The sequence below is a fragment of the Carcharhinus amblyrhynchos genome, chromosome 9 (assembly GCF_965287045.1).
Source record: "Carcharhinus amblyrhynchos chromosome 9, sCarAmb.v2.hapA, whole genome shotgun sequence".
Taxonomy (NCBI): Eukaryota; Metazoa; Chordata; class Chondrichthyes; order Carcharhiniformes; family Carcharhinidae; genus Carcharhinus; species Carcharhinus amblyrhynchos.
In genome coordinates, this window is record NC_137332.1 from 2,775,011 (window position 1) to 2,802,330 (window position 27,320).

A 27,320-nucleotide genomic window follows, 5' to 3' on the forward strand; every position below is an offset into this window, starting at 1 on the left:
TGGCCATGATAAATTGCCCCTTAGTGTCAGGGAGACTAGCTAGGCTAAATATGTGGGGTCATGGGGGATAGAGCCTGGGTGGGATTGTTATAGGTGCAGACTTGATGGGCTGAACGGCCTCTTTCTGCACTGTAGGATTCTATGATTCTCTCTCTCCAATTTCCTTTTGAAAGTTATTATTGAATCTGCTTCCACCGCCCTTTCAGGCAGCACATTCCAGATCACAACAACTCGCTGCGTCAAATAAATTCCCCTCATCTCGCCCTCTGGTTCTTTTCCTGATTCTCTCCAGTCTGTGTCCCTCTGATTACCCGCCCTCCTGTCACTTTCGCCTTATTTACTCCATCAAAACTTTTCACAACAAGTTGGAAAACCCAATTAGTTTAAACTGTAAAAGCGACTCACCGAGCTTGAGCACAAGGTGCTGAGTTAACACATACAATATACAAAATACTTTGGCCGGGTTTAAGGAGCTAAATCACAGCTTTACAAAGAAGCAGCGTCGGTAACATTGGCCGGGTAACCGGAGCCGTTAATTCACACTCACCGCGATTAATTAAACTCAAAGTCAAGCCGTCAAAGAGAGGAAAAGCAGCAAACCTGCGGCTGGGTTTTGAACTGGGGAATTGCGGTCGCGCTCCGCCCAGCGGCCGCCCTGTCACCCGCAGGCCGCCGTCCCCGACCTCGCGCCGCCGCCGTTAACGGTCACCCAGCCGGCGCGAGCCCCGTCTCCCCGGCAACCAGCTCGCGCGCCGCCGGCATGGACACCTTCCGCATGCGCAAAGAGCAGCGGCTGCAAGCGGCCACTGACCGCAGCCGGGCGGCTGGAGTGGACCCGGCCATCAGCGGCTTGCTGGACAGGCTGAACCAGTCTGACAGATACTGCAGCACCAGCTCATGCTCAGGCCGAGTGATGCTGCTGGGGGTGAGACAGGGACACCGGGAGACGGGGGCACCGGGAGACAGAGCCCCAGAGATGGGGCACCGAAAGAGGGGGCACCGAGAGACAAGGACACCGGGTGACAGGGGCACCGAGAGACCGGGTCCCAGAGACGGGGCACCGGGAGAGAGGGCACGGAGAGACAGAGACACCCAGAGACTGGGCCAGCGTGAGACGGGGGCACCCAGAGACGGGGACACAGAGACAGGGGCACTGAGACAGGGCACAAAGAGACAGGGGCACTGTGACACAGCAGCACCCCAGAGAAAGGGGCAGTGTGATACAGGGGCACTGAGAGAAAGGCACCAAGGGCCTTATCCACTTAAACCTCTGCCACCGCATTAATATTAATCCATCTCTTAAGATCATTTGCCAGTTCCGTTTAGCTATCCCTGCTGTCCTGCTTTCACAATTGAACTTATTTAAGTTCAAAAAAACTAGTCTTGAACCCACTGTCTCCCGTTCAATTTTAATGTACAATTCAATCATACACTCTCGCTGCTGCCTGGGAGTTCCTTTCCTATAAGGTTCTCAATTAGTTTTATCACATTACGCAATTCTAGGTCTATTTTGGCCCATTGTCTGGTTGGCTGCAGAACTTGCTGTTCTCAGCAACTATACTAAAAGCATTGTTTGAACTACTCATCTATAATCTGATCTGATTTTTCTAGTCTGCATGTGGATTAAGATCGCCCATAATTATCACTGTACCATTCTAACAAGTTCCCTGTATTTCTTTTATATTACATCCTATCATTTTTTTTTGTAGAATCACGGAATCCCTACAGTGCAGAAAGAAGCCATTTGGCAACTTGAGCCTGCGCTGACAACAGTCCCATCCAAGCACTATCCCTGTAACCCCAAGCATTTACCCTGCTAATCTCATAGACGGGTGGCACAGTGGTTAGCAAAGTGCCAGGGACCCATGTTCAACTCTGGCCTTGGGTCACTGTCAGTGTGGAATTTGCACGTTCTCCCCATGTCTGCGTGCGTTTCTTTCGGGTGCTGCTGTTTCTTTCCAGATGTGCTGGTTAGGTTGATTGGCCATGTTAAATTGACCCTAGTGTTAGGGGATTAGCAAGATAAATATGTGGAGTTACAGGAATAGGGTCTAGGTGGGATTGCGGTCAGTACCGACTTGATGAGCTGAATGGCTTCCTTCTGCACTGTAGAGATTCTATGTTTCAGAATCATCGAAACCCGACAGTGCGGAAGGAGCCCATTCAGTCCATTAAGTCTGCACCGACCACAATCCCACCACAGGTCTTATCCCCTCACGTTTATCCTGCTAATCCCTCTAACCTAAACATCCTGGCACACTAAGGGGCAATTTAGCGTGGCCAGTCAACCTAACCTGCACATCACTGGAGTGTTGGAGGAAACTGGAGCACCCGGAGGGTGCCCACCCAGACACGGGGAGAATGTGCAAACTCTATGCAGACAACTCAGGTCCTTGGAGCTGTTAGGCCCCTTCTAGAGCCAACCCTGACACTAAGGGGCAATTGAACACGGCCAATCAACCTAGCCCACACATCTCTGTACGGTGGGAGGAAACTGGAGTTCTCAGAGGAAACCTAGACAGATACAGGGAGAACGTGCAAATTCCATACAGAGAGTTAATTGAGGTGGGAATTGAATCCAGGTCCATGGCACTGTGAGGCAGCAGTGTTAACCACTGAGTCACCGTGCCATCCGTTGTTAGGGGGCCCGTACCTGAGTCCTGCAAACTACTTGCTTATACCATTTCTCATGTAAACCCAAATCCATTTTGCATCCTGTGTTCCTGAACTCAGGCCATCCCTCTCTAATGTGCTAATGTTACGTTAATTAATAAAGCCACTCCTCCCATTTTTTTTGTAATTTCCTATTCTTCTTAAATGTTCTGTACCCCTCAATATTCAGGTCCCAATGTGTCATCCTGCAGCAATATCTCTGTCATGACTATCAAATCTTACTCCTTTCCATTTGCGCCGTTGGCTTATCTGTTTTGTTTCGAATGCTACATGTATTTAGACAGAGTGTAAAAATCATTTCAGTTAATTACTGTTTGACAGATTGTGAGCTGACAGGTTAATGTAGCTTTTGTTTTCTGATGGACTCCATACTGTAAATTATTGATGTAATATACCTTTGATTTGTTTAGGGCACTGATCAGGTTGAGGTACAGAAGCAAAACTGCCCCTGGCTATTTGTAACACATCAGAAATGTCGGAAAGAAGATGTGGTAAGACACCCTTTGACACTAGTTTGTTCTGTCAGAGGATTTTCTTCAACAGACTGTCACTTGTCGACTTATTTCACCATATATATAATTAATCATATCCTTGTAGTTTTGTATAGCTGCATTCTAAATGCGGTATAGCTTGTTACAGTGTCTGTAAAAAATATAACCAAATGTCTTGCCCTGGTTCAGTGGGTTGCACTTCTCCTATCTATTCCACAATTTAGAAATGACAGTTTTTCCTTATCCTTGCATGGCATAGTAAACCTGCTATTCCCCCCTCCCTGCCCAATCTCTAATCTCCTTAAGTCCTACAACCCTTGCAGTGGTGCATATATAAATGTTTTTAATGTACGCAACAAATTATATATTGCTTAGTGCGGGAAGAAAACACTGCATCTCCATAATCCTGACCTTTCTCCCACCAGAAGAAATTGTTTCTCTAAAAATTGGTCTATTAAATCATCATTTAACTATTGCAGCCAATACCATAGAGTCATGCAGGGAAGAAAAGGCCATTTGGCCCACAATGTCCAGGCCAGCTCTGCAAGACCACCTTACCAATCACCTCAAGTCCTTTAAATGAAGAGCAAATGACAAGTTATTCCAAATCCCAGAAGGGAAACATGAAACAAAAGTGTATTTTTGCAATTTGGTAAAAGGTCTGAAAATCAGAGAACAATGTCCCAGATGTTTTGTGATAACTTCAAATAAAATAATTGTTTATTTAGTTATAAAATAAACAGCAATAAAGTTAACTAGAAGTACAGAACTAAAGCAATGGCTATACCCAGTATCACTAATTTTACACAATTCCAAACAATCTTTAATAAAAGCACAAAGATGCTGGAAATTCTTGGTGTGAACTAGTGTGTCACTTTTTATCTTTTTCTCTATTCTCTATAGATTGCAGGACTGCAGAAAGCACAGGACAATGCTGTGTTTAAATTTGAACCATTTATTCTCCATGTCCAGTGCAGGAAGATGGAGGACGCACAACTCCTGGTAAGAATCAGTCAACCATTCACTTCAGATGTTGAGAGTTTGCCTTGGTTGCTCCAGCAAGGTGAGCAGCACAAGCAGGAACTGGAGCTGGTGTTGAACACTCACTTTCCCCTTGACCTGAACTTATATAGAACGTAATCATAAAGACTTTATGGAAAATTAACCTTTAATCTGCAGGATTCTGGATCACAAAGGGAAGGAAGTGAAGCTTCAATTTATGAAGCCTTGGTCAGATCCTAGCTGAACACTGCGTTCGATTCTTGGTACGACATGTCAGAAAGATACATTGGCCTTCTGAAGGAATGCAGAGCAGATTCACCAGATGACAGAGGCTTTAACATGAAATTATGAGGCAGTGTTACATAAATTTGATTTATACTTTCTTGTTTCGAAGGTTGGGGGGGTGGGGGAGGTGATCTGATCAAGGTATTTGGAAATGTTATAAGGATTTGGGAAATACACTGGTATAAATGTGCTCAAGGGGAAACCAGAGAAATACGCGAGGGAGAAAGGGAAAGGATACATTGTGGGAGAAGGTTTGAGAGGGCATAAACACCAACACTGACCAGTTGAGCCGAAGGGCTTGTTTCTGTATTGTAAAACTACTGCATTGCGTATCAAAATGTTATGAGGGCACTTGCCTTAATTAAACTATATGCAATTTGAAGATCCAATCTATGCAGAAAAACATATCCTGATTTGCTCATCTGCTGTTGTTCTGGATTACAGCACTCTGTCGCTATAAACTCTGGCTTCAGGAACTCGGGGATCACAGTTGGCAAGAAAGGCAAAATAATGATGGTAAATGGATTTGCTGTTATTACTTCACTAAAAATTATTTATACATTTTAATTTTATATCACATTCCCTCCAGTTGAAGGCCTGCAAGTTAATCACGAGAAGGCTATTAGAATTCTATTCTGAGCATGACCTAAACTAGTCTCCCCTTGATTGTTTCCATATGTTGGTAATCACAGACTGTGCCCCTGTTATTGAATGATGTATTCAGCAGCATGCTGTATGCTCCGTGCAACTTTCACTGTCTTCCGATTGAATTCTGAGTCCCTACCTTAGGCCATGCTTAGCCTAGGGAGGTTGTGTCCCAGTTGTTATCCCATCTCATTGTAACAAATCCTAAAAATTCTTGCATTGAGTCATTATCTCCACAGAATGATGTAGCAGAGAAGGCTTCTTGGCTCATCTTGTTTGTGCCTTCCTTCAAGAACTGTCCATTTGGTTCCATTCCCCTGCTGTTTCCTGATAGCCATATAAATTTTTTCATAGTATATTTCTAATTCCCTTTTGAGAGTTATTGAATTGGCTTCGATTGTCCTTTTAGGCAGCACATTGCAACTTGCAGCATGACACCACTGGTCCTTTTGTAAGTCACCTTAAACCTGTGTCGTCTGGTTGTGAATCCTCCTACCTTTGGAAACAGTTTTTCCCTGTTAATTTCTAATTTTAAACATCTCTGAAGAAAACATGTCAACACTTTCTACTCTCCAGTCTTCTTTGTTATTAATGTCAGTGTTGATTTGAATCTGGCTTTACTGTCAGAAAATGCTGTAAGCACCTGTAGCCATTGCTGAATTTCATACTTTCCAAATATGCTATCAGACTTCCGATTAACAGGTTTGTATTAGCAGGTAGTTTCACGACACCAGATTAAAGTCCAACAGGTTTATCTGGTAGCACAAGCTTTTGGAGTGCTGCTCCTTCACCAGGTGAGTGTCACAATGGCTGTCTCGGCATTCTACACCAGCATCCCCCACGACGATGGCATTGTTGCAACTGTCTTTTTAGTCAAGGCCGACAACTGCCAAATTTCCAGATGTAATTCTACAACTCATTTGCTTCATCCAGGATGACAATGCCTTCACCTTCAACAATCAGTTCTTCATCCAGACACATGGAACAGCCATGGAGACCAAATCTGCTCCACAATATGCCAACATCTTGCACAGGTTCGAACAAGACCTCTTCATCGCACAGGACCTTCAACTGACGCCATACGCTTGATACATCGATGACATTTTCTTCCTTTGGACTCACGGCAAATAATCACTGAAGCAACTACATGATGACATCAACAAGTTCCACCCCACCATCAGATTCATCCTGGACTACTCTTTGGAATCGGTTGCATTTTTGGACGCGTGCATCTCCATCAAGGACAGTCACCTCAGTCACTGTACCGCTAGCCCATGGATAACCTCTTGATGCTCTGCTTCTCCAGTTTCCATCCTAAACACGTTAAAGAAGCCATCTCCTAAAGACAAGCTCCCCCTATGAACAGGATCTGCCCAGATAAGGAGGATTGCAATAGACACAGACATCTCATAAGAACAGGATATGGCGCTCAACTCATCAAACGACAGTTCTGACGCGTCACAGTGAAAAACCACACCAAACACCTCAGAAGACAAACATGGAAAACAGCGAACAGCATATCCTTCATCGTCCAGTACTTCTCCAGAGCAGAGAAGCTACAGCATATTCTCCGGAGCCTTCAATATATCATTGATGAAGACGAACATCTCACCAAGACCATCCCCACACCCCCACTACTTGCCTTCAAACAGCCGCGCAACCTCAAACAGACCATTGTAAGCAGCAAACACTGAAAAATAGGTTCGGAATGAAAAACACACACAGCCAGGACTGCACAGGATTCCTCCAAAATACATTAACCCGCACGTTCAATAACATTTTCCCGTCGGGAGCAGGGCGATCTCTGGATCTGCACAGGAAAATCTCGTCCAGACTCCAGTTTCTTAAGAGGGAGTTTGGATTCCAGGAGGTGACCTCGAGCTTTCAGGAGAACAGTGACCATAACACTACACAACCCTGCCACAGCAATCACTGCAAAACGTGCTGGATCATCGACATGGATCCCATCATCTCACATGAGAACACCATCCACCAGGAACACGGCACATCCTCTTGCGATTCAGCCAACATTGTCTACCTGATACGTTACAGGAAAGGATGTCCCGTGGCATGGTACATTGGGGAGACCACGCAGACACTGCAACAACGGATGAATGAACACCGCCCAACAGTCATCAGGCAGGAGTGTTCCCTTCCTGTCAGGGAACACTTCAGCAGTCACGGGCATTCATGGCCTCTGATCTTCCGGTACATGTTCTCCAAGGTGGCCTTCAAGACACACAACAACATAGAATCGCTGAGCAGAAACTGATAGTCAAGTTTCGCACACATGAGGACGGCCTCAACCGGATCTTGGATTCATATCACACTATCTGTAACCCCCGTGACTTGTGTGGGCTTGCAAAATCTCACTAACTATCCTGATTTGAAATAATTCACACATTTTTAATCTGTGCTTAACCCTCTCTCCACTCACATTGTCTGTACCTGTAAAGACTTGATTATCTGTTCAGACTTGCACTCCAACCATTATCTTGTAATTGAGTCTATGTCTACGTATGCCCCGTTTGTGAAAAAATCCTGCACTCACCTGATGAAGGAGCAGCGCTCCAAAAGCTTGTGCTATCAAATAAACCTGTTGGATTTCAACTTGGTGTCGTGAGATTATTTACTGTATTTACCCCATCCAACACTGGCATCTCCTCATCACCCTAGCTATGACTGTAACATGCTCTGCGCTCTTTCCTTTCTTTCCTATGAACAGTATGTTTTGTCTGTATAGCATGCAAGAAACAATGAATCTAAAAGTGATCTTTGGAAATGAATTTCCCTCACATATTATTGAGCAGTTGAACTCTTGGGCTTCCACAGTGCTGGGCATGGTGCATTTTATATATTATTTTACTTATATTTACCAGGATGTTGCCTGGTATGGTGGGAAGGTCTTACGAGGAAAGGCTGAGGGACTTGAGGTTGTTTTCGTTAGAACGAAGAAGGTTAAGAGATAACTTCATTGAGGCATATAAGATGATCAGAGGATTAGGAAGGGTGGACAATGAGAGGCTTTTTCCTTGGATGGTGATGGCTAACACAAGGGGACATAGCTTTAAATTGAGGGGTAATAAATATAGGACGGATGTCAGAGGTAGGTTCTTAACTCAGAGGGTAGTAAGGGTGTGGAATGCTCTGCCTGCAACAGTAGTGGACTCGCCAACTTTAAGGGCATTCAAATGGTCATTGGATAGGCATATGGATAATATTGGAATAGTTTAGGTTCGAGGGTCATTAGATTAGTTCCACTGGTTGGCACAACATCGAGGGCCGAAGGGCCTGTACTGCGCTGTAATGTTCTATATTGTGCTTGATGATCTCCGTACACCGTGAAGCTAGTTTTAATGTAGGAAAGTATAAATAACCACGTGTATATATAGTAATTCCCAAAATTGAATTGTACCCTGTAAATGACATCATGAGTTTTGACACTAGAATACCTATTTCTCCCATCTTGACATTGCTCATCTTTGCCAACTTGAGGTTTGACTTCTGAAAACTTAGCAGGAATCAAGTCACTAATCAGCTTTCAAACTGATCATCATCATTCTAGCTACAAAGCGTGAGTGTTCACTGCCTGGCTTGTGCCACTAGATGGCAGGATGACCAACCAATCGTGTCAGCTCACCTTCTGTCAACGCACTTGTGAATTTTTGATGGCCTTCAAAGTGCGTAGCCTGGACTGTTGTCTTGTTTCACACTGAAAACCTCACACTTGGAGAGGGGGATGCATAGGAGGGATGGGTTAGCAGGGGTGGGAGGGAAGTAATGCTAAAAGTAGTTACAGTATATTAGCAATGTACAATTTTAAACATTCATTCCTGGGGTTTTAGTGCAGCTGATGAGGCCATCCCTAATTGTCCTTGAGAAGCTTCTGTTTTATTGTGTCTTGCAGGCTATACAGACAAAGCATACCGTTCATAGAGAAGGAAAGGAGAGAGTGCAGAATGTGGTGTTACAGTCATAGCTAGGGTGTAGAGAAAGATCAACTTAATATGAGATGGGTCCATTCAAAAGCCTGACAGTAGCAGGAGAAGCTGTTCGAGTCGGTTGATACGTGATGTCAGACTTCTGTATCTTTTTCCCAACAGAAGAAGATGGAAGAGAGAATATTCAGTGTGCATGGGGTCCTTAATTATGATGACTGCTTTTCCAAGGCAGTGGGATGTGTAGACAGTGTCAGTGGATGGGAGGCTGGTTTGTGTGATGGATTCGGCTTCGTTCACGACCCTTTGTAGTTTCTTGTGGTCTTGGACAGAGCAGGAGCCATACAAGCTGTGATACAACCAGAAAGAATGCTTTCTATGGTGCATCTGTAAAAGCTGGTGAGAGTCATAGTGGATATGCCAAATTTCCTTAGTCTTCTGAGAAAATAGAGACATTGGTTGGCTTTCTTAACTATAGTGTCAGCATGGAGGGTCCAGGGAAGTTGTTGGTCATTTAACTGAATGCTGCTGGTTCTGTCAGTGCCTTAATGTCAACTAGTTTAAAAATCTTACCAACTCATTAGGGGGTCCACTTACAGAGGGTATAATGCCCTGACTTCTTACTGTGCCCTAACCATGTTAGGGGTTGTGGATTTCAAGCAAAAAAAAGACGTGGTTTGCACGTGTAGATTCAAAGTAACACACAATTGTTTTATTGACAGAGATGTTCTCTGCACTGCACTGAGTACAAACTGAAATCAAAAGTAGGAGCCTCTGAAATGCTCCAGTGATGTCACTATCAAATCATGTGACCTGCACTTAAAACAATCATACCACTACTTAAAAAAAAGAACAGCCCTCCCTCCCCCTTTACTTCTGTGCTCTATGATAACAAATTACTATCATACACATAAGATCAATAATACTCCAGACAATACTATGCAGCATTAATCATTATACATAGTCAATAAGAAAATTGATCGGGAGACTTCTGTTCCTGCTTGGTTGGATATGATGTTCTGGAATTTCACTATCTTTGACCCCAGAAGTATGATTTAGAACTTCTGTAGACACTTGGAACTAATTCTGCATTATTCTCACATAGTATAGCAGCATTGACACAATCATCAAGCAACTCAGATTCATAACTGGAGACTAATTAAAGTTGGTACTTTTGAAGATGATTCTGAGAAATTATTGTGAAATGACAAACATTGGTCAGCATGGCGTTGCCAAACTAGCTCATTTTTAATTTGAACCATGTAAGAAATTGCCCCACTATGAGGCACCCGTTTACCACTAATGACATAATTATACACTAACACTCGATCTCCTTGTCGAAGTGAGTGTTGTTTTGCCCTCATTTCTCACCCAACAACTTGAGGTTGTTGTTGATGTTCTACTAACTCTGAAGTTTCTGGAGTTAATAACAAATCAAATGTGGTTCTCAACTTTCTCTTGAAGAGTAACAAGGTGAACTTTGTGTAGTTGCATGAGTAGTGATAAGATGCCAAAAAGCTATTCATTCACTGTGAGAATGAACCTTAATGTTTTGAAGCTTTTAAAGAATCTTTCAAGCATTCTATGATTCTTTTAACTCATCCTTTGGATGACAGAAAGTAAGGTGCAGATTTTATATGCTGAATATCAATTACTTTAAGATAATCCTCAAACTCTTGAACTAAACTGTGAACCATTATCGCTGACAATCTGTTCTGGTTTACCAAATCTTACAAAAATTTAATCAGGTTTTCCAATGGTTTACTCATTTGAAGTAGGTCGCATGATAACTTTTGGCCATTTCGAGAGTAAATCAATTATGACTAAGAACATATAACTCACAAAAGGACCAAAAAGATCTACATGCAATTGTTGCAACAGCATTTTAGACCACTCCCGAGTGTTTAAAGGAGACAATGGTGACATATTTCTTATTTGTGTGACACACATTTTTTCTTCAACCCGAACATTCAGACCCAACCAAGAATAACTACATGCCAATTCTTTCATCCAGACTATACCAGAATGTCCTGCATATAGTTATTCAGGAACTCTTCCATTTTGATTAGGAGGAATGATCATTGGATTCCCCACAATAGACACTTACGTTGGATGATCAACTCACATTTCTTGACACAAATAGTTTCAAATTAGTACGTATATAATGCATTTTTGCTGCTGTTCCTTTCAGTACTATATCCATCACCTTCCCAATCACAGGATCATTTCCTGTATGTTTCTGAATTTCAGAAGCTAAGCTATCACAGGCAAATTATCTAGAACATAGAACAATACAGCACAGTACAGGCCCTTCGGCCCTCGATGTTGTGCCAAGCTATGTCCAAACCCACGATCAAGCTATCCCACTCCCTATCATTCCATGTGCCTATCCAATAACCGCTTGAAAGTTCCTAAAGTGTCCGATTCCACTATCACAGCAGGCAGTGCATTCCACACCCCAACCACTCTCTGAGTGAAGAATCTACCTTGGACATCCCTCCTATTATCTCCCACCATGAACCTTATAGTTATGCCCCCTAGTAACAGCTACATCCACCTGCATGGTTTGGAGGATCTTAGCTATGTGGTGAGATTGAGTAAACTAGGGTTGTTCTTCCTGGAAAGACAGAGGTTGAGGGGTGACCTAATAGAAGTTTATAAAATTATGAAGGGCATAGATTGGGCATAGAAGGGCATTGGAGTTTAATGCAGAGAAATGTGAGGTAATTCACTTTGGTAGGAATAACAGATGTGTTGAGTATAGGGCTAACGGGAAGACTTTGAATAGTGTGGAGGAGCAGAGGGATCTAGGTGTATGTGTACATAGATCCCTGAAAGTTGGGAATCAAGTAGATAAGGTTGTTAAGAAGGCATACAGTGTCTTGGCGTTTATTGGTAGGGGGATTGAATTTAGGAGTCGTAGCGTTATGTTGCAACTGTACACAACTCTGGTGCGGCCGCACTTGGAGTATTGTGTGCAGTTCTGGTCCCCACATTACAGGAAGGATGTGGAGGCTTTGGAGAGGGTGCAGAGGAGGTTTACCAGGATGTTGCCTGGTATGGAGGGGAGATCCTATGAGGAGAGGCTGAGGGATTTGGGGTTGTTTTCGCTGGAAAGAAGGCGGCTAAGAGGGGATCTTATTGAAACATATAAGATGATTAGAGGTTTAGATAGGGTGGATAGTGATAGCCTTTTTCCTCTGATGGAAAAATCTAGCATGAGGGGGCATGGCTTTAAACTAAGGGGGGGTAGTTATAGGACAGATGTCAGGGGTAGGTTCTTTACCCAGAGGGTGGTGAGGGATTGGAATGCCCTGCCTGCTGCAGTTGTAAATGCGCCTAGTTTGGGGGCGTTTAAGAGGTCTGTGGACAGGTTTATGGACGAAAAAGGATTGGTTTAGGTTAGTGGGTCATTGTTGTTGTTTTTTTTTTAACTGGTCGGCGCAACATCGTGGGCCGAAGGGCCTGTTCTGCGCTGTAATGTTCTATGTTCTATAGATAGAGTGAACAGTTGGAAGCTTTTTCCCAGGTCGGAAATGACAAACACAAAGGGTCACAAGCCTGGGGGGGGGGGGGGGGGGGGGGGGGGGGGGTGAGGTTCAAAACAGATATGTAGGGGACGTATTTTACACAGAGGGTGGTGGAGGCTTGGAATGCACTACCAAGCAAGGTGATTGAGGCAGACACACTAGGGTCATTTAAGACTTATCTAGATGGCCATGTGAACAGACTGGGAATAGAAGGATACAAAAGGATGGTCTAGTTAGAAACACATGATCGGTGCAGGCTTGGAGGCCCGAAGGCCTGTTCCTGTGATGTATTGTTCTTTGTTCTTTATATATCCTTTCTGTTATGCAGTGACCAGAACTGCACACAGTACTTCAATTTCACACACAACTCCAACATGACTACCATGCATTTGTAATTTCTGCCTTGATTGATAAAGACAAGTATCCCATATGCCTTTTTCACCACCTCACTAACATGCTTTTGCACCTTCAAAGATCTATGGACAAATACACCAAGGTCCCTGTGTTGCTCAGAACTTCTTTGTGTCTTGTCTTTCATTGGATACTTCTTATCAAATTATTCCTTCCAAATCATGTCACCTCACACTTTTCAGGGTTAAACTCTATCTACCACTTATCTGCCCATTTGACCATTCCGTCTATATCTTCCTGTTTGATTTGATTTGATTTTGATTTGATTTATCATTGTCACATGTATTAGCATATAGTGAAAAGTATTGTTTCTTGTGTGCTGTATAGACAAAGCACACCGTTCACAGAGAAGGAAACAAGAGGGTGCAGAATGTAGTGTCACATCATAGCTAGGGTGTAGAGAAAGATCAACTTAATGCAAGGTTAGGTCCATTCAAAAGTCTGACAGCAGCAGGGAAGAACTGTTCTTGTGTCAGTTGGTACATGACCTCAGACTTTTGTATCTTTTTCCCAATGGAAGAAGGTGGAAGAAAGAATGTCTTGGGTGCGTGGGGTCCTTAATTATGCTGGCTGCTTTGCCAAGGCAGCAGAAAGTGTAGATAGAGTCAATGGATGGAAGGCTGGTTTGCGTGATGGATTGGACTATTTCTACACCTATGCATTTTGTAGTTTCTTGCGATCTTGGGCAGAGCAGGAGCCATACCAAGCTGTGATACAACCAGAAAGAATGCTTTCTGCGGTGCATCTGTAAAAGTTGGTGAGAGTCGTAGCTGACATGCCAAATTTCCTTAGTCTTCTGAGAAAGTAGAGGTGTTGATGGGCTCTCTCAACAATAATGTCGGCATGGACAGGTTGTTGGTGATCTGAACACTTAAAAACTTGGAAGCTCTTGACTCTTTCTACTTCGTCCCCGTTGATGTAGATAGGGGCATGTTCACCACTATGCTTCCTGAAGTCGATGACTATCTCTCTTATTTTGTTGACATTGAGGGAAAGATTATTGTCATTGCACCAGTTCACCAGATTCTCTATCTCATTCCTGTACTCTGTCTCGTCATTGTTTGAGATCTGACCCACTATGGTGGTGTCATCGGTAAACTTGAAAATCGAGTTGCAGGGGAATTTGGCCACAGTCATTTAGCCCAAGATATTCAACCTCACTGTTAACCACCCAGCCAATCTTCGTAACATCCACAAACTTACTAATTCTATCTCCCCATAGTCATCTTGTCATTTACAAATAAATTACAAATAAATTGGGGCTGAGATATGGTGAACATCTGAGGGACTGGGAATAGGAGAGATCTGTAGAAGAAGGCAGAATGTGAACAGTTTGTGGACGCGTATTTTCTATCCCAGGAAAATATAGGTGGATCCTGATTCAGCAGTCGTCAGGACCCTGCATGAACAGAAACTGTATTAACATCCCTTCCTTTGAGAAGCAGAAACTACTTTAAGATTTGTTTCTTCTGGTCACCAGGCTGTTCGCAGTACCCACTGTTTGGAGGTTCCTTTATGCCATCAAGGGACAGTGTTGGTGAATGAAGAGTACATCGATTATCTTGTGCAAGTGGCAAATCAGAAAATGGAGGAAAATCAAAAGAGGATAGAAAGGTAGAACCATAATTCCAGGGCAGTAAAATCTCTGAGCAATATCGGACTTGGAGAGAATGTGTTTTACTTGTGCCAGCTGTGGCTCTGCAAGCAGCATTCTTGCCTTGGAGTCAGAGGTCATGGGTTGAAGTCATATTCACACTGTTGGTGGAGGGGTGACACTGAAGGGGCATTACACTGTCGAAGCAGTGTTATCAAGAGGGCACTGCACTGTCGGTGGGGGCGGACGTACTGTCAGTGGAGCAATGCCAAGGGCCAATGCACTATTGTAAGTACAGTGTCAAGGAGGCACTGGACAGTTGGTGGTGTGATGCCAAGGGAGCACTATCTTTCAAATAAAATGTCAAATCACAGCCCCAACCATCTGTCTTTTGTAGCAATTCAATGGTAGCAAAACATTCCAGACTGGAATTTAAAAGTAGGGATGTTTTGCTACCATTGTATAGGGCATTGGTGAGACCTCATCTGGAATACTGTGACCAATTTTGGCTGCCTTATTTAAGAAATTTGTTAGAAGCAGTTTAGAGAAGGTCCACTCAACTGATAAGTGCGATGGGGGTGTAATCATGAGGAGCGGTTGGCCAATGGATCTGTACCATTAGAATTTGGAAGGATGAGAGATGATCTTATTGAGGGAACATGACTGGGTGGATGCTGGAATTAGGGGACACAGTTTAAAAATAAGTAGTCTCCAATTTAAAACTGAGATAAGTATTTTCTGAGTGCCATGCGTCTTTGGAACTCTTCCCCAGATGGCAATGGAGAAAGGTTCATTGGATATTTTAAGGCTGAGATAGATTTTGACTAATAACGGTGTCCAAGTTTATTGAGGGAATGTGGAGTTGAGACCATACTCTGATCAGCTGGGATCTTATTGAATGCGGTGAAGGCTCAAGGAGTTGATTGACCTACTGCTGCCCCTAATTCATATCTTCAGATACGCATGGGGTGGACTGTAAATGATATCCTGACATTAGTGCAAGAAAGAACCATAGAATCCCTTTCGTGCGGAAAGAGGCCAATCGATCCATCAAGCATCAACTGTCCAAAAGCGCATCTCACCCAACCCCTCCCCTCCTTAATCCTGCGCATTTATCATGGCTAATCTAACCCAACCTGGTAAGGGACAATTTAGCATGACTAATCCACTGAACCTACACATCTTTAGACTGTGGAGGAAACTGAAGCATCCAAAGGAAACCCACACAGACACAGGGAGAATGTGCAAGCTCCACACAGGCAGTGACCCAAGGAAGTTGAATCCAGCTGACGCGTGCTGTGAGGCAGCAGTGCTAACCACTGTACCGCTTAGAGGAGCACACGAGCTTTTCCCAGCGTTGTGGATAATAGTTAATCCTTCAATCAAAATTACCAAAAGTATTGGATTAGTTCCTTATCACATTGTTGGTAGGAACTTGCTGTGTACATTGGCTGCAAATTAGATAGTGATTACAAATCAAACATTCTTCATTGAATGTGAAGCATTTTGAAGTTTGTCAGCTTCCCTGGTGGACGAGTGGTTAGAATTCAGCGCTTTCACCACTATGGTCCGGATTTGATTCCCAGCTAGGGAATGACTGTTTCTTACCGCTGTGTGAGCTTCACAATGAAAAGGAATTCCTCAATAAATAAAACCAGGTCTGATAGCGTCTATAGAGTGAGTAACAGAGTTAATCTTCCAGCTGGATGATTTTCCTCAGAACTGGAAAAGTCACAGATAAACTGGTGGCAAAACATGATCCAAAGCTGAAATTTCTACCACCCAGAGGAACGTAAGAACATAAGAAATAGGAGCAGGAGTAGGCCATCTAGCCCCTCGAGCCTGCCCCGCCATTCAATAAGATCATGGCTGATCTGTCATGTCTCAGTTCCACATTCCCGCCCTCTCCCCATAACCCTTAATCCCCTTACCTATCAAAAACCTATCAACCCACGTCTTAAATATATTTAGCGAGGCAGCCTCCATCACTTCAACGGGCAGAGAATTCCAGAGATTCACCACCCTTTGAGTGAAGAAGTTCCTCCTCAACTCCGTTCTAAACCGCCCCCCCTTTATCTTGAGGCTGTGCCCTCTGGTCCTACTGTCCTTTCTGAGCGGGAAGAACCTCTCCACCTCTATCCTATCCATCCCATTCATCATCTTATATGTCTCAATGAGATCTCCCCTCATTCTTCTAAAGTCTAATGAGTACAAGCCTAGTTTATTCAGCCTCTCCTCATAGTTCAACCCCCTCAACTCCGGTATCAGCCTAGTAAACCTCCTCTGCACTCCCTCCAAGGCCAAAATAAAAGAAAAGATATGTGGAAATGCTGCCACCTTCAAGAAGCTCGTCACCATCCCAGACAAAGCAGCTCGCTTGATTAGCATCCCAGTTGTCAACTTCAACATTCACTCCCTCCAACACTGCCACACAGTGGCAGCAATGTGTCTACAAGACACACTGCACCTTACAACCTCACAAACCCTACTCCCCAGAAGGACAAGGCTGAATTCACATAGGAATACCACGACCTGCAAGTTCCTTGCCAAGCCATTTGTGAACTATATCATCCTTCCTTCATTGTCATTGGGTCAAAATCCTGGAACTCTCTCCCTAATAGCACTGTGGGTGTATCTACACCACAAGGCTCACCAACACCTTCTCAAGGGTCTTTCCAGCAAAGCTCACATCCTATAACAGAATTGACAAATGCAAGTCTCTCTTTCATTCCATGATGCACCATTTCTTTTTAACCATGGATCCATATTTCAAAACATCCCTTTGGAGTCAACCAGATAACATATCTTAATGCTTGAGAGAATTGCAAGGCTCTGATTGAGATGAAGGGTAGCACCATTTAAACAGAAAACATCTGTGGCACTGCAGGCTTTTCTTAAACCTGCCCTGCCACTCCTCAATTTATTTGAATAAAATTTAAATGATTTAACTGGAATCATCCAGATTGGTTTTCAAAGCAGCTTTCACCATGATGATTGGCTATGAAATGTAAATGCTGTAATTGCTATTTGCATTTCTTTTTTAATGCTTGTCCATCTTGTGGACTTTTAAGGACAGACAAATGGAAGGTGTGACTGGTGCCCTGCTTTTTCCATCACTATTTCTTGTTGAGAGGCAGCTGGCTAGTTAAGTCCTTCTGCCAGACACTCCACTCATCCACATAGAATCATAGAGGTTTACAGCATGGAACCAGGCTCTTCGACCCAACTTGTCCATTCCCCCCACTTTTTTTAAAACCCCTAAGCCAATCCCAATTGCCCGCATTTGGCCCACATTCCTCTATACGCATCGTACCCAAGTAACTATCTAAATCCTTTTTAAAAGACAAAATTATACCCATCTCTAATACTACCTCTGGCAGCTTGTTCCATACACTCACCACCCCTGTGTGAAAAAATTGCCCTTCTAGATACTTTTGTATCTCTCCCCTCTCACCCGAAACCTATGCCCTCTAGGTTTGCACTCCACTACCTTTGGGAAAAGATATTGACTATCTAGCTGATCTGTGCCCCATATTATTTTATAGACCCCTGTAAGATCACCCCTCAGCCTCCTGTGCTCCAGAGGAAAAAGTCCCAGTCTATCTAGCCCCTCCTTATAACTCAATCCATCAAGTCCTGGTAGCATCCTAGTAAATCTTTTCCGCACTCTTTCTAGCTTAATAATATCCTATTAATACCTATCCTATCCTATTAATATATAGGGTGACCAAAATTGCACACAATATTCCAAGGAAGGCCTTACCAATGTCTTGTACAACTTCAACAAGGCACTCCAACTCCTGTGTTCAGTGTGCTGACTGATGAAACCAAGAATGCCGAATGCCTTCTTCATCACTCTGTCTACTTGTGACTCCACTTTCAAGGAGTATGAACTCTCCCCAACGCCCTACCATTAACTGACTAAGTCCTGCCCTGATTCAATCTACCAAAATACATCACCTCGCATATGTCTAAATTAAACTCCATCTGCCATTCGTCAGCCCAGAAGTCCAATTGATGAAGATCCCGTTGCAATTGGAGATAACTTTCTTCACTGTCCACTATGCCACCAATATTAGTGCCATCTGCAGACTTACTAAGCATGCCTCCTATATTCTCATCTAAATCATTAATATAAATGAGAAATAACAGTGGACCCAGCACTGATCCCTGAGGCACACTGCTGGTCACAGGCCTCCAGTTTGAAAAACAATTCTCTACAACCACCTTCTAGCTTCTGTCAAGAAGCCAATTTTGTATCCATTTAGATACCTCACCCTCGATTCCGTGAGATAGCTTTGACAAAGGGTCATCTGGACTTGAAATATTAGCTGTTTTCTCTCCTTACAAATGCTGTCAGACTTGCTGAGATTTTCCAGCATTTTCTCTTTTGGTTGCATTTGTATAGGTCTTTTGAAGTACTTCCAAAATATGGTCACTGTTGTAATGCAGGATATAAAGAACAAAGAAAATTACAACACAGGAATAGGCCCTTCAGCCCTCCAAGCCTGCACCAACCATGCTGCCTGACTGAACTAACACCTCCTACCCTTACGGGGACCATATCCTTCTATTCACATTCTATTCATGTATTTGTCAACACGCCTCTTAAAAGTTACTATCATATCTACTTCCACTACCTCTCCCGACAACAGGTTCCAGGCATCCACCACCTCTGTGTAAAAAACCTGCTTCGTACATCTCCTTTAAACCTTGACCTTCACACCTTAAACCTGTACCCTTTCGTAATTGATCCTTCCACCCTGGGAAATAGCTTCTGACTATCCACTCCTGTAGACTTCTATCAGGACGCCCCTCAACATCCTTCGTTTCAGTGAGAACAAACCAAGTTTCTCCAACCTCTCCTTATAGCTAATGCCGTCCATACCAGGCAACATCCTGGTAAATCTTTTCTGTACCCTCTCCAAAGCCTCCACATCCTTCTGGTAGTGTGGCGACCAGAATTGAATACTATATTTCAGGTGCAGCCTAACTAAGGTTCTATAAAACTGCAACATGACTTGCCAATTTTTAAACTCAGTGCCCCGGCCGATGGAGGCAAGCATGCCGTATGCCCCCTTGACTACCTTGACAGGGGAACAGAGACTTCCCCGGGAATTATAGACCAGTGAGTCTTACTTCTGTTGTGGGCAAGGTTTTAGAAAGAATTATTAGGGATAGGATTTATAGTTATTTGGAGAGTAATGAATTGATTAGAGACAGTCAGCATGGTTTTGTAGCAGGTAGGTCGTGCCTTACTAACCTTATTGAGTTCTTTGAGAAAGTGACCAAAGAGGGGGATAGGGGTAAGGCAGTTGATGTGGTATATATGGATTTTAGTAAGGCGTTTGATAAGGTTCACCATGGTGGGCTTCTGCAGAAAATGCAGATGTATGGGATTGGGGGTAATCTAGGTACTTGGATCAGGAATTGGCTGGCAGATAGGAGACAGAGGGTGGTGGTTGGTGGTGAATATTCGTCATGGAGTTCGGTTACGAGCGGTGTGCCTCAGGGATCTGTTTTGGGGCCACTGCTGTTTGTAATTTTTATTAATGATCTGGATGTGGGTATAGTTGGGTGGATTAGTAAGTTTGCTGATGACACCAAAGTCGGTGGTGTGGTAGATTGTGAGGAAGGGTGTCATAGTTTGCAGGGTGACTTAGGTTGCAGAGCTGGGCCGCGAGGTGGCGGATGGAGTTTAATGCGGAGAAGTGTGAGGTAATTCATTTTGGTAGGAGTAACAGATGTGTTCAGTATAGGGCTAATGGGAGGACTTTGAATAGTGTGGAGGAGCAGAGGGATCTAGGTGTATGTGTACATAGATCCCTGAAAGTTGGGAATCAAGTAGATAAGGTAGTTAAGAAGGCATACGGTGTCTTGGCATTTATTGGTAGGGGGATTGAATTTAGGAGTCGCAGCGTCATGTTGCAACTGTACACAACTCTGGTGCGGCCGCACTTGGAGTACTGTGTGCAGTTCTGGTCCCCACATTACAGGAAGGACGTGGAGGCTTTGGAGAGGGTGCAGAGGAGGTTTACCAGGATGTTGCCTGGTATGGAGGGGAGGTCATATGAGGAGAGACTGAGGGATTTGGGGTTGTTTTCGCTGGAAAGGAGGAGGCTAAGAGGGGATCTTATTGAAACATATAAGATGATTAGAGGTTTAGATAGGGTGGACAGTGATAGCCTTTTTCCTCGGATGGAGAATGCTAGCACGAGGGGGCATGGCTTTAAATTAAGGGGTAGTAGTTATAGGACGGATGTCAGGGGTAGGTTCTTTACCCAGAGGGTGGTGAGGGATTGGAATGCCCTGCCTGCTGCGGTTGTAAATGCGCCTAGTTTGGGGGCGTTTAAGAGAGCTGTGGATAGGTTTATGGACGAAAAGGGATTGGTTTAGATTAGTGGGTCAGTGTTTTTTTTAAAAAAAAAACTGGTCGGCGCAACATCGTGGGCCGAAGGGCCTGTTCTGCGCTGTAATGTTCTATGTTCTATGTTCTCCACCTGTATTGCCACTTTCAGTGACCTGTGTACCTGTACACCCAGATCTCTTTGCCTATCAATACTCCTAAGTGTTCTGCCATTTACTATACACTTTCTATCTGTATTAGACCTTCCAAAATGCATTACCTCACATTTATCCGAATTAAACTCCATCTGCCATCTCTCTGCCCAAGTGTCCAACTGATCTATATCCTGCAGTATCTTCTGATGGTCCTCATTGCTATTCTCAAATCCACCAACTTTTGTGTCTGCAAGTTACTAATCAAACTACTTAGATTTTCTTCCAAATCATTTATATACATTACAAACAGCAAAGATCGCAGCACTGATCTCTGAGGAACGCCGCTTGTCACAGCCCTCCCTTCAGAAACGCACCCTTCCACTGCTACCCTCTGTCTTCTTTGACCGAGCCAGTTTTGTGTCCACCTTGCCAGCTCACCTCTGGTCCCATGCGACTTCACCTTCTGCACCACTCTGCCATGAGGGACCTTGTCAAAGGCCTTACTGAAGTCCAAGTAGACAACTACCCTCATCAGTCATCTTCATCACTTCCTCGAAAAACTCGATTAAGTTCGTGAGACACGACCTCCCCTTCACAAAATTACATGGCAGCCAATTTACATACAGCCCAAGATGCTTATATAAGGCATTGGTGAGACTACATCTAGAGTACTGTGTACAGTACTCATCTCCTTTAATGAAACATGTAAATACATTGGAAGCAGTTCATTAGACCAACACCTGTAATGGGCTGGACAGGCTGGGCTTGGATCTGCTGGTGTTTATTGGACTAAGAGGCAACTTGGTTGAAACAAGATCCTGAGGGATCTTGACAGAGTGAATGTGGACAGAATGTTACCTCTTATGTGAGAATACACAGTTAGAAGGTTATTGTTTAAAAAGATTAAGATAGATTTAGACATTTAAGACAGGAATGAGGAAAAGCTATTTCACTCTGAGGGTTGTGAGTCTTCCTGAAAAGGCAGTGGAAGCAGAATTTTTGAATGTTTTTAAGGCAGAACGAGAAAGATTCTTGATGAGTAAGAACGTGAAAGGTTATTGGGAGTAGGTTGCGTATGTCGAGTCGAGGTTAAAACCAGATCAGCCATGATTGTATTGAATGGTGGAGCAGATTCGAAGGGCCCAGTGGCCGACCTCTGCTCCTAACTCATATGATCGTATGTATCCCACAAACAACAAGGTAATGACCAGGTAATCCACTTCAGTGAATTTGTTTGAAGGATAGATATCAGTTTGGGCACTGGGGTGCCATGGTTCTTTTATGTGCACCTGAAGAAAAAATAAATTGTTGGTTTAATGATCCATCTCAAGGGCAGTCCTAGACTGAGTGGCAGTCTGTATTTAATGTTGAAAGTCCCTGGAGCGAGACCTGAATCTATAACATTCCGACTTGGCAAGAATGCTACCCACTGAGCCACAGCTGACAAATGAGTTTTTGTTATCTACTTTTAAAAGCACTATAGATCGTGGTTTTTGATTTTCATAGAAACCATAGAATCCCTATAGTGCAGAAGGAGGCCATTCAACCCATCGAACCTGCACTGACCACAATCCCACCCGGGCCCTATCCCCGTAACCCCATGTATTTACCCTACTAATTCCCCCTGACACTAGGGTCAATTTAACATGGTCAGTTTTCCTAACCTGCACACCTTTGGACAGTGGGAGGAAACCAGAGCAGCTGGAAAAAACCCATGCAGACATGGGGAGAATATGCAAACTCCACACAGACAGCAGAATTGAACCCGGGTCTCTGGCCCTGTGAGACAGCAATACTAACCACTGTGCCACCATGCCACTCATTTCAGTCAAACTGAGAGAGGATTTTTTTCATGACATGTCGGTGGACAAGCACACTGCCTCAAATTGTTACTCAGGGATTCACTAACGGCATCTCAGATTCTCAGAATCTTACAGCACAAGGTTATTCAGTCTTTTTTATGAATGCTAGCACTTTGAAAGAGCTATCCAAGTAATTCCATTCCCCTGGTCTTCTACTATAGCCCCGTAAAATTTTCCTCCTCCAACTTCCCTTTGAAAGTTGTTACTGAATCTGTTTCCATCGCCATTTCAGGCAATACATTTGCTGCTTTGAAAAAAAATCTCCCTCCTGACAATTCACAGAAGATCTTAAATCTGTGCCCTCTGGTTATCAATCCCCTTGCCAGTGAAAACAGTTTCTCTTTCATTTAGTCTGATCAACCTGTTCATCACCATTTAAATTCTTGTTTGAATTCTAGGTTTTACTCTGGCCTTCAGTCTGCCCTAAGTGACCCCGTCTCTCCTGAACCGCTTGATAGAAATGTGAGCACTGCAGCTTCTGTTTACACCCGCAGGAGAAGACACAGAACTGCGAAGAAGGAACGAGGGAATGGCGAGCTGACAGCCCACAGCGATTGTGAGAGTGACCTCTCCTTTCTGATGGGCACCACGTGATCACAACTTTCTAATCCCCGGAATGAATGTAAGGAAAGCGCAGCCCCTGAACGCAGTTGGAGAGCCTGTAGGAACATGACTGATATCTGCAAAATTAATCATCCTAAAAGCAGTTGGGAGGATTTAATGAGTTCTGATGCTTTCAGTTTTGTGATTCTATTCCTGTTTGGGCTATTTTTATGAAGTAAATTTCATCCTGGCTCATTTTTTTAATAAACCTGATACAATTAAAATGACATGAGCTGGGAGAGATATTGACACTTAGGGTCATATTGGTTGAAAATTTGGTTCAATGTGAGAAGATTGGATGGAAAAGTCATCAAAGACATCCAATGGTCAGCAATAGGCAATCGAAATGCGTACAGTAAGCAAGATATAAATTCCTTGAAAGTAAATGGAACATGCTCCACAGCCAATTAAATAGATTCTGTCAGGGATTTATTTTCATTTTGCTGGACAGGCAGGTGTGGCTTGCCAAGGCCCAGAGGATTGTAAAACTATGCCTCTGGTTTAAATTAGAAACCACATTTGTATTTGTTTACGACATTGATGACGTTTTTGTTCGTTTTTTTGTGAACCATACCAGAGATTTGATGGTTCACTAAAATCCAACAAGACAGATGACTTCTTCCTATTCCAATTATGGGGGTAATTAGGCATTTAGTGTCGGAAATAGCAATCCACGGATACAACTCTTCCATAATTTCAAAAGTAAATGCTGAGGATACCGTTTGTATATAGCACGTGGCCGATGGTTGCGTAGTTCATTCATAATGTATAAATGCAATGTTAGTAACAGTCACTCTGCTCACTGGTGCTCCATTCCTGCTCAGTACTGGATGAGCAGAAATTTCCTTTAGTTAAATATTGGGAAAACTGAAGCCATGGTTTTCCGCTCCCATTCCAAGACATTTTCCTAGCCTGCTGATTCCATTCCTCTCCCTAACAGCAGTGTTCATAAAGTTGTTATCATTTTTAACCCTGAGGCGACCTTCTGAGCACATGCTATCGCCATCACTAAGACCATCTATTTCCATGACTTGGCCCTTGTTTCAGCTCATTCACTGTGGAGACCCTGAGTCATGGCTTTGTTGCATCTTGATTAATCCAACACAATACTGGCTGGGCTCCCATTTCCACCCTCTGTCAAGCTGGAATTTATTCAAAACTCTACTGCCTCTCTCGTAGTGTGGGACTCGCTCAGTACTGACGCTCTGATAGTGCAGCACTCCCTCAGTACTGTCCCTCTGACAGTGTGACACTCCCTTAGTACTGACTCTGTGACAGTGCAGCACTCCCTCCGTACTGTCCCTCTGTCAATGCAGCACTCCCTTAGAATTGACCCTCTATTCCCTCAGTACTCCGTTAGTGCAACATTCCCTCAGTACTGACCCTCTGACAACGCAGGATTCGCTCAGTACTGACCATCTGACAGTGCAGCACTCAGTACTGATCATCTGACAGTGCAGCACTCCCTTCGTACTGACCGTCTGATAGTGCAGGACTCCCTCAGTACTGATCCTCTGACGGTGCCGGACTCCCTCAGTACTGATCCTCTGATGATGCCGGACTTCCTCAGTACTGACCCTTTGACAGTGCGACACTCCCTCAGTACTGACCCTCTCTCTGACAGTGCTGTGCTCCCTCAGTGCTGACCTTCACACAGTGCAGCATTCCATTAGTCTTGTCTCTCTGGCAACACTATGCCCACTCAGTACTGACCCTCCAACGGTACAGCGCAGGGAGGTGATGGCCTAGTGGTATTATCGCTGGACTATTAATTCAGAAACTCAACTAATTTTCTGGGGACCTGGGTTCGAATCCTGCCACAGCAGATGGTGGAATTTGAATTCAATAAATAATATCTGGAATTAAGAATCTACTGATGACTGTGAAACCATTGTCGATTGTTGGAAAAACCCATCTGGTTCACTAATGTCCTTTAGGGAAGGAAATCTGTTGTCCTTACCTGGTCTGGCCTACTGTAACTCCAGAGCCACAGTAATGTAGTTGACTCTCAACTGCCCTTGGGTAATTAGGAATGGGCAATAAATATTGAACAGGACGGCACGGTGGCACAGTGGTTAGCACTGCTGTCTCACAGTGCCAGGGACCTAGGTTCGATTCCCAGATTAGGTCACTATCTGTGTGGAGTCTGCATGTTCTCCACGTGTGTGTGTGGGTTTCCTCTGGGTGATCTGGTTTCCTCCCACATCCCGAAAGACATGCTGGCTAGGCTAGGTGCATAGGTCATGCTAAATTCTCCCTCAGTGTACCCAAACTGGCGCTGGAGTTTGGCACCTAGGGGATTTTCACAGTAACTTCATTGCAGTGTTAATGCAAGCCTACTTGTGACACTAATAAATAAACTTTAAATGCAAGCTAGCCAGCGACACCCATGTCATACAAATGAATATAAAAAGAAATTCCTTTAGTACTGACCTCCCAGCAGTGCATCATTCACTTAGTTTAGCTCAGTTGACTGGACAGCTGGTTTGTGATGCAGAGCTACGCCAGTAGGAGGGTTCAATTTCCATACCAACTGAGATGATTCATGAAGGCCCCACCTTCTCAATCTGGCCCCTTGCCTCTTGTTAAATCACCACCAGTCAGCTCCCCCCTCAAAAGGGAGAGCAGTCTATGGCCATTTGGGACTATGGTGACTTAACCTTTTACTCGCTTAGTACCGACCCTCCAATCGTGCTTAAAATTATTTTTACTGCAAACATTTATCTTAATCTTAATACTGCTGCTTACATAGTTGTCCATACTTGGGCTGCACCTGAACTTCTTCCTCTCCCCCAGTCTTTATTCTTTTGTGCTAAGGTACTTCAGTGGTCCTGAGACTGGAGAAGTTGGGGTTGTTGCCCTTGGAGCAGAGAAGATTAAAGGGAGATTTGGTTGGAGTGGTTCAGGAATGGTTTTGAAGGAGTAAATAAAGTGTTTGCCATGATAGGAAGGTCGTTAATCAGAGGAACCCAGGATTGATGAGAATCGTTAAAATAACCAAAGGGGGAGATGAGAATTTTGACTCTGAGTTGTTGTGATGTGCAGCGTGCTTCCTGAAATTGTAGAGGAGGTAGATTGAATAATAACTTCAAAAGGAAATTGGATGAAAACTTGAAGGGAAAAGATTTACAGGGCAAGGGTAGGGGTTGGGACTAATTGGATGGCTCTTTCAAAGAATTGCCACAATGCGCCAAAGGTCTCCCTGTGTAGTTTGTGATTCGATGATTCAGCAGCAAGCAAGCGTCACCTGGTAAGGTCAGAATTTATTGTTCATCACCAGTTGTCCTCAAGATGCTGGGGGCAAAGCTGCCTTAACCATGAATGGCACCAAGTTTGATACAACCATGTGGCTTTCACAGGGAAGTTAACAGTCAAACACATTGATGTGTGTCTGGAGTCACTTATACGGCACAAGAGAGTAAAGACATCAAGTTTCCTTCCCCAAAGAAACTTACTGAGCCATCTTGGCTTTTCAGATAATCCAGCAGTCTTGTCACTTTTTTTAATAGTGAATATTAATTTTCAAATGTCTGGTGGGGTTTCAGTACATGTTTTCTGGATTATATTTTTTGGGCCTCCAGCTAACCAGATTTAGTGAGTGGCATTGTGTGAATTTTTTGTTAAGTTTAAACATATCTGTGGTGATTATCCTTTTAAGTGTCAATGACCTGGGGAACCCATCGGGAAGCAGGATGGGGAGTCATCTTGGGAGCTGATTGCAGTCACGAGGCTGCAGGCCTCTGTATAGTTTTAACCTGTAAATAAACAAGTTGTGTTTCCCTAAA

General features: G+C 43.8%; 2 protein-coding genes across 3 annotated transcripts in view; one reads left to right on the plus strand and one right to left on the minus strand.

The window, feature by feature from the left end:
• cryz (crystallin, zeta (quinone reductase)) overlaps window positions 1-717 on the minus strand; it is a 70,147-nt gene extending 69,430 nt beyond the window's left edge. The window contains exon 1 of one of the 2 annotated variants that reach the window (XM_080195077.1): window positions 601-717. The gene's annotated coding sequence lies outside the window, so the exon portion shown is untranslated. Of the gene's footprint in view, window positions 1-547 lie in introns of both variants that reach the window. The other variant, XM_080195076.1, reaches the window with a different exon arrangement.
• Window positions 674-27,320, plus strand: tyw3 (tRNA-yW synthesizing protein 3 homolog (S. cerevisiae)). Its single transcript, XM_080195079.1, has 6 exons — window positions 674-925; window positions 3,084-3,164; window positions 4,068-4,166; window positions 4,896-4,967; window positions 14,456-14,589; window positions 23,331-27,320. Exons 1-6 carry the CDS (start codon window positions 761-763, stop codon window positions 23,524-23,526), a joined length of 747 nt encoding a protein of 248 aa, XP_080051205.1. The 5' UTR covers window positions 674-760; the 3' UTR covers window positions 23,527-27,320.

Coding starts and splice junctions, on each gene's coding strand:
- tyw3 (XM_080195079.1), top strand. CDS start 761: ATGGACACCTTCCGCATGCGCAAAGAGCAGCGGCTGCAAGCGGCCACT. Junction 3,165..4,067: donor AATGTCGGAAAGAAGATGTG/GTAAGACACCCT, acceptor TATTCTCTATAG/ATTGCAGGACTGCAGAAAGC. Junction 4,167..4,895: donor TGGAGGACGCACAACTCCTG/GTAAGAATCAGT, acceptor TCTGGATTACAG/CACTCTGTCGCTATAAACTC.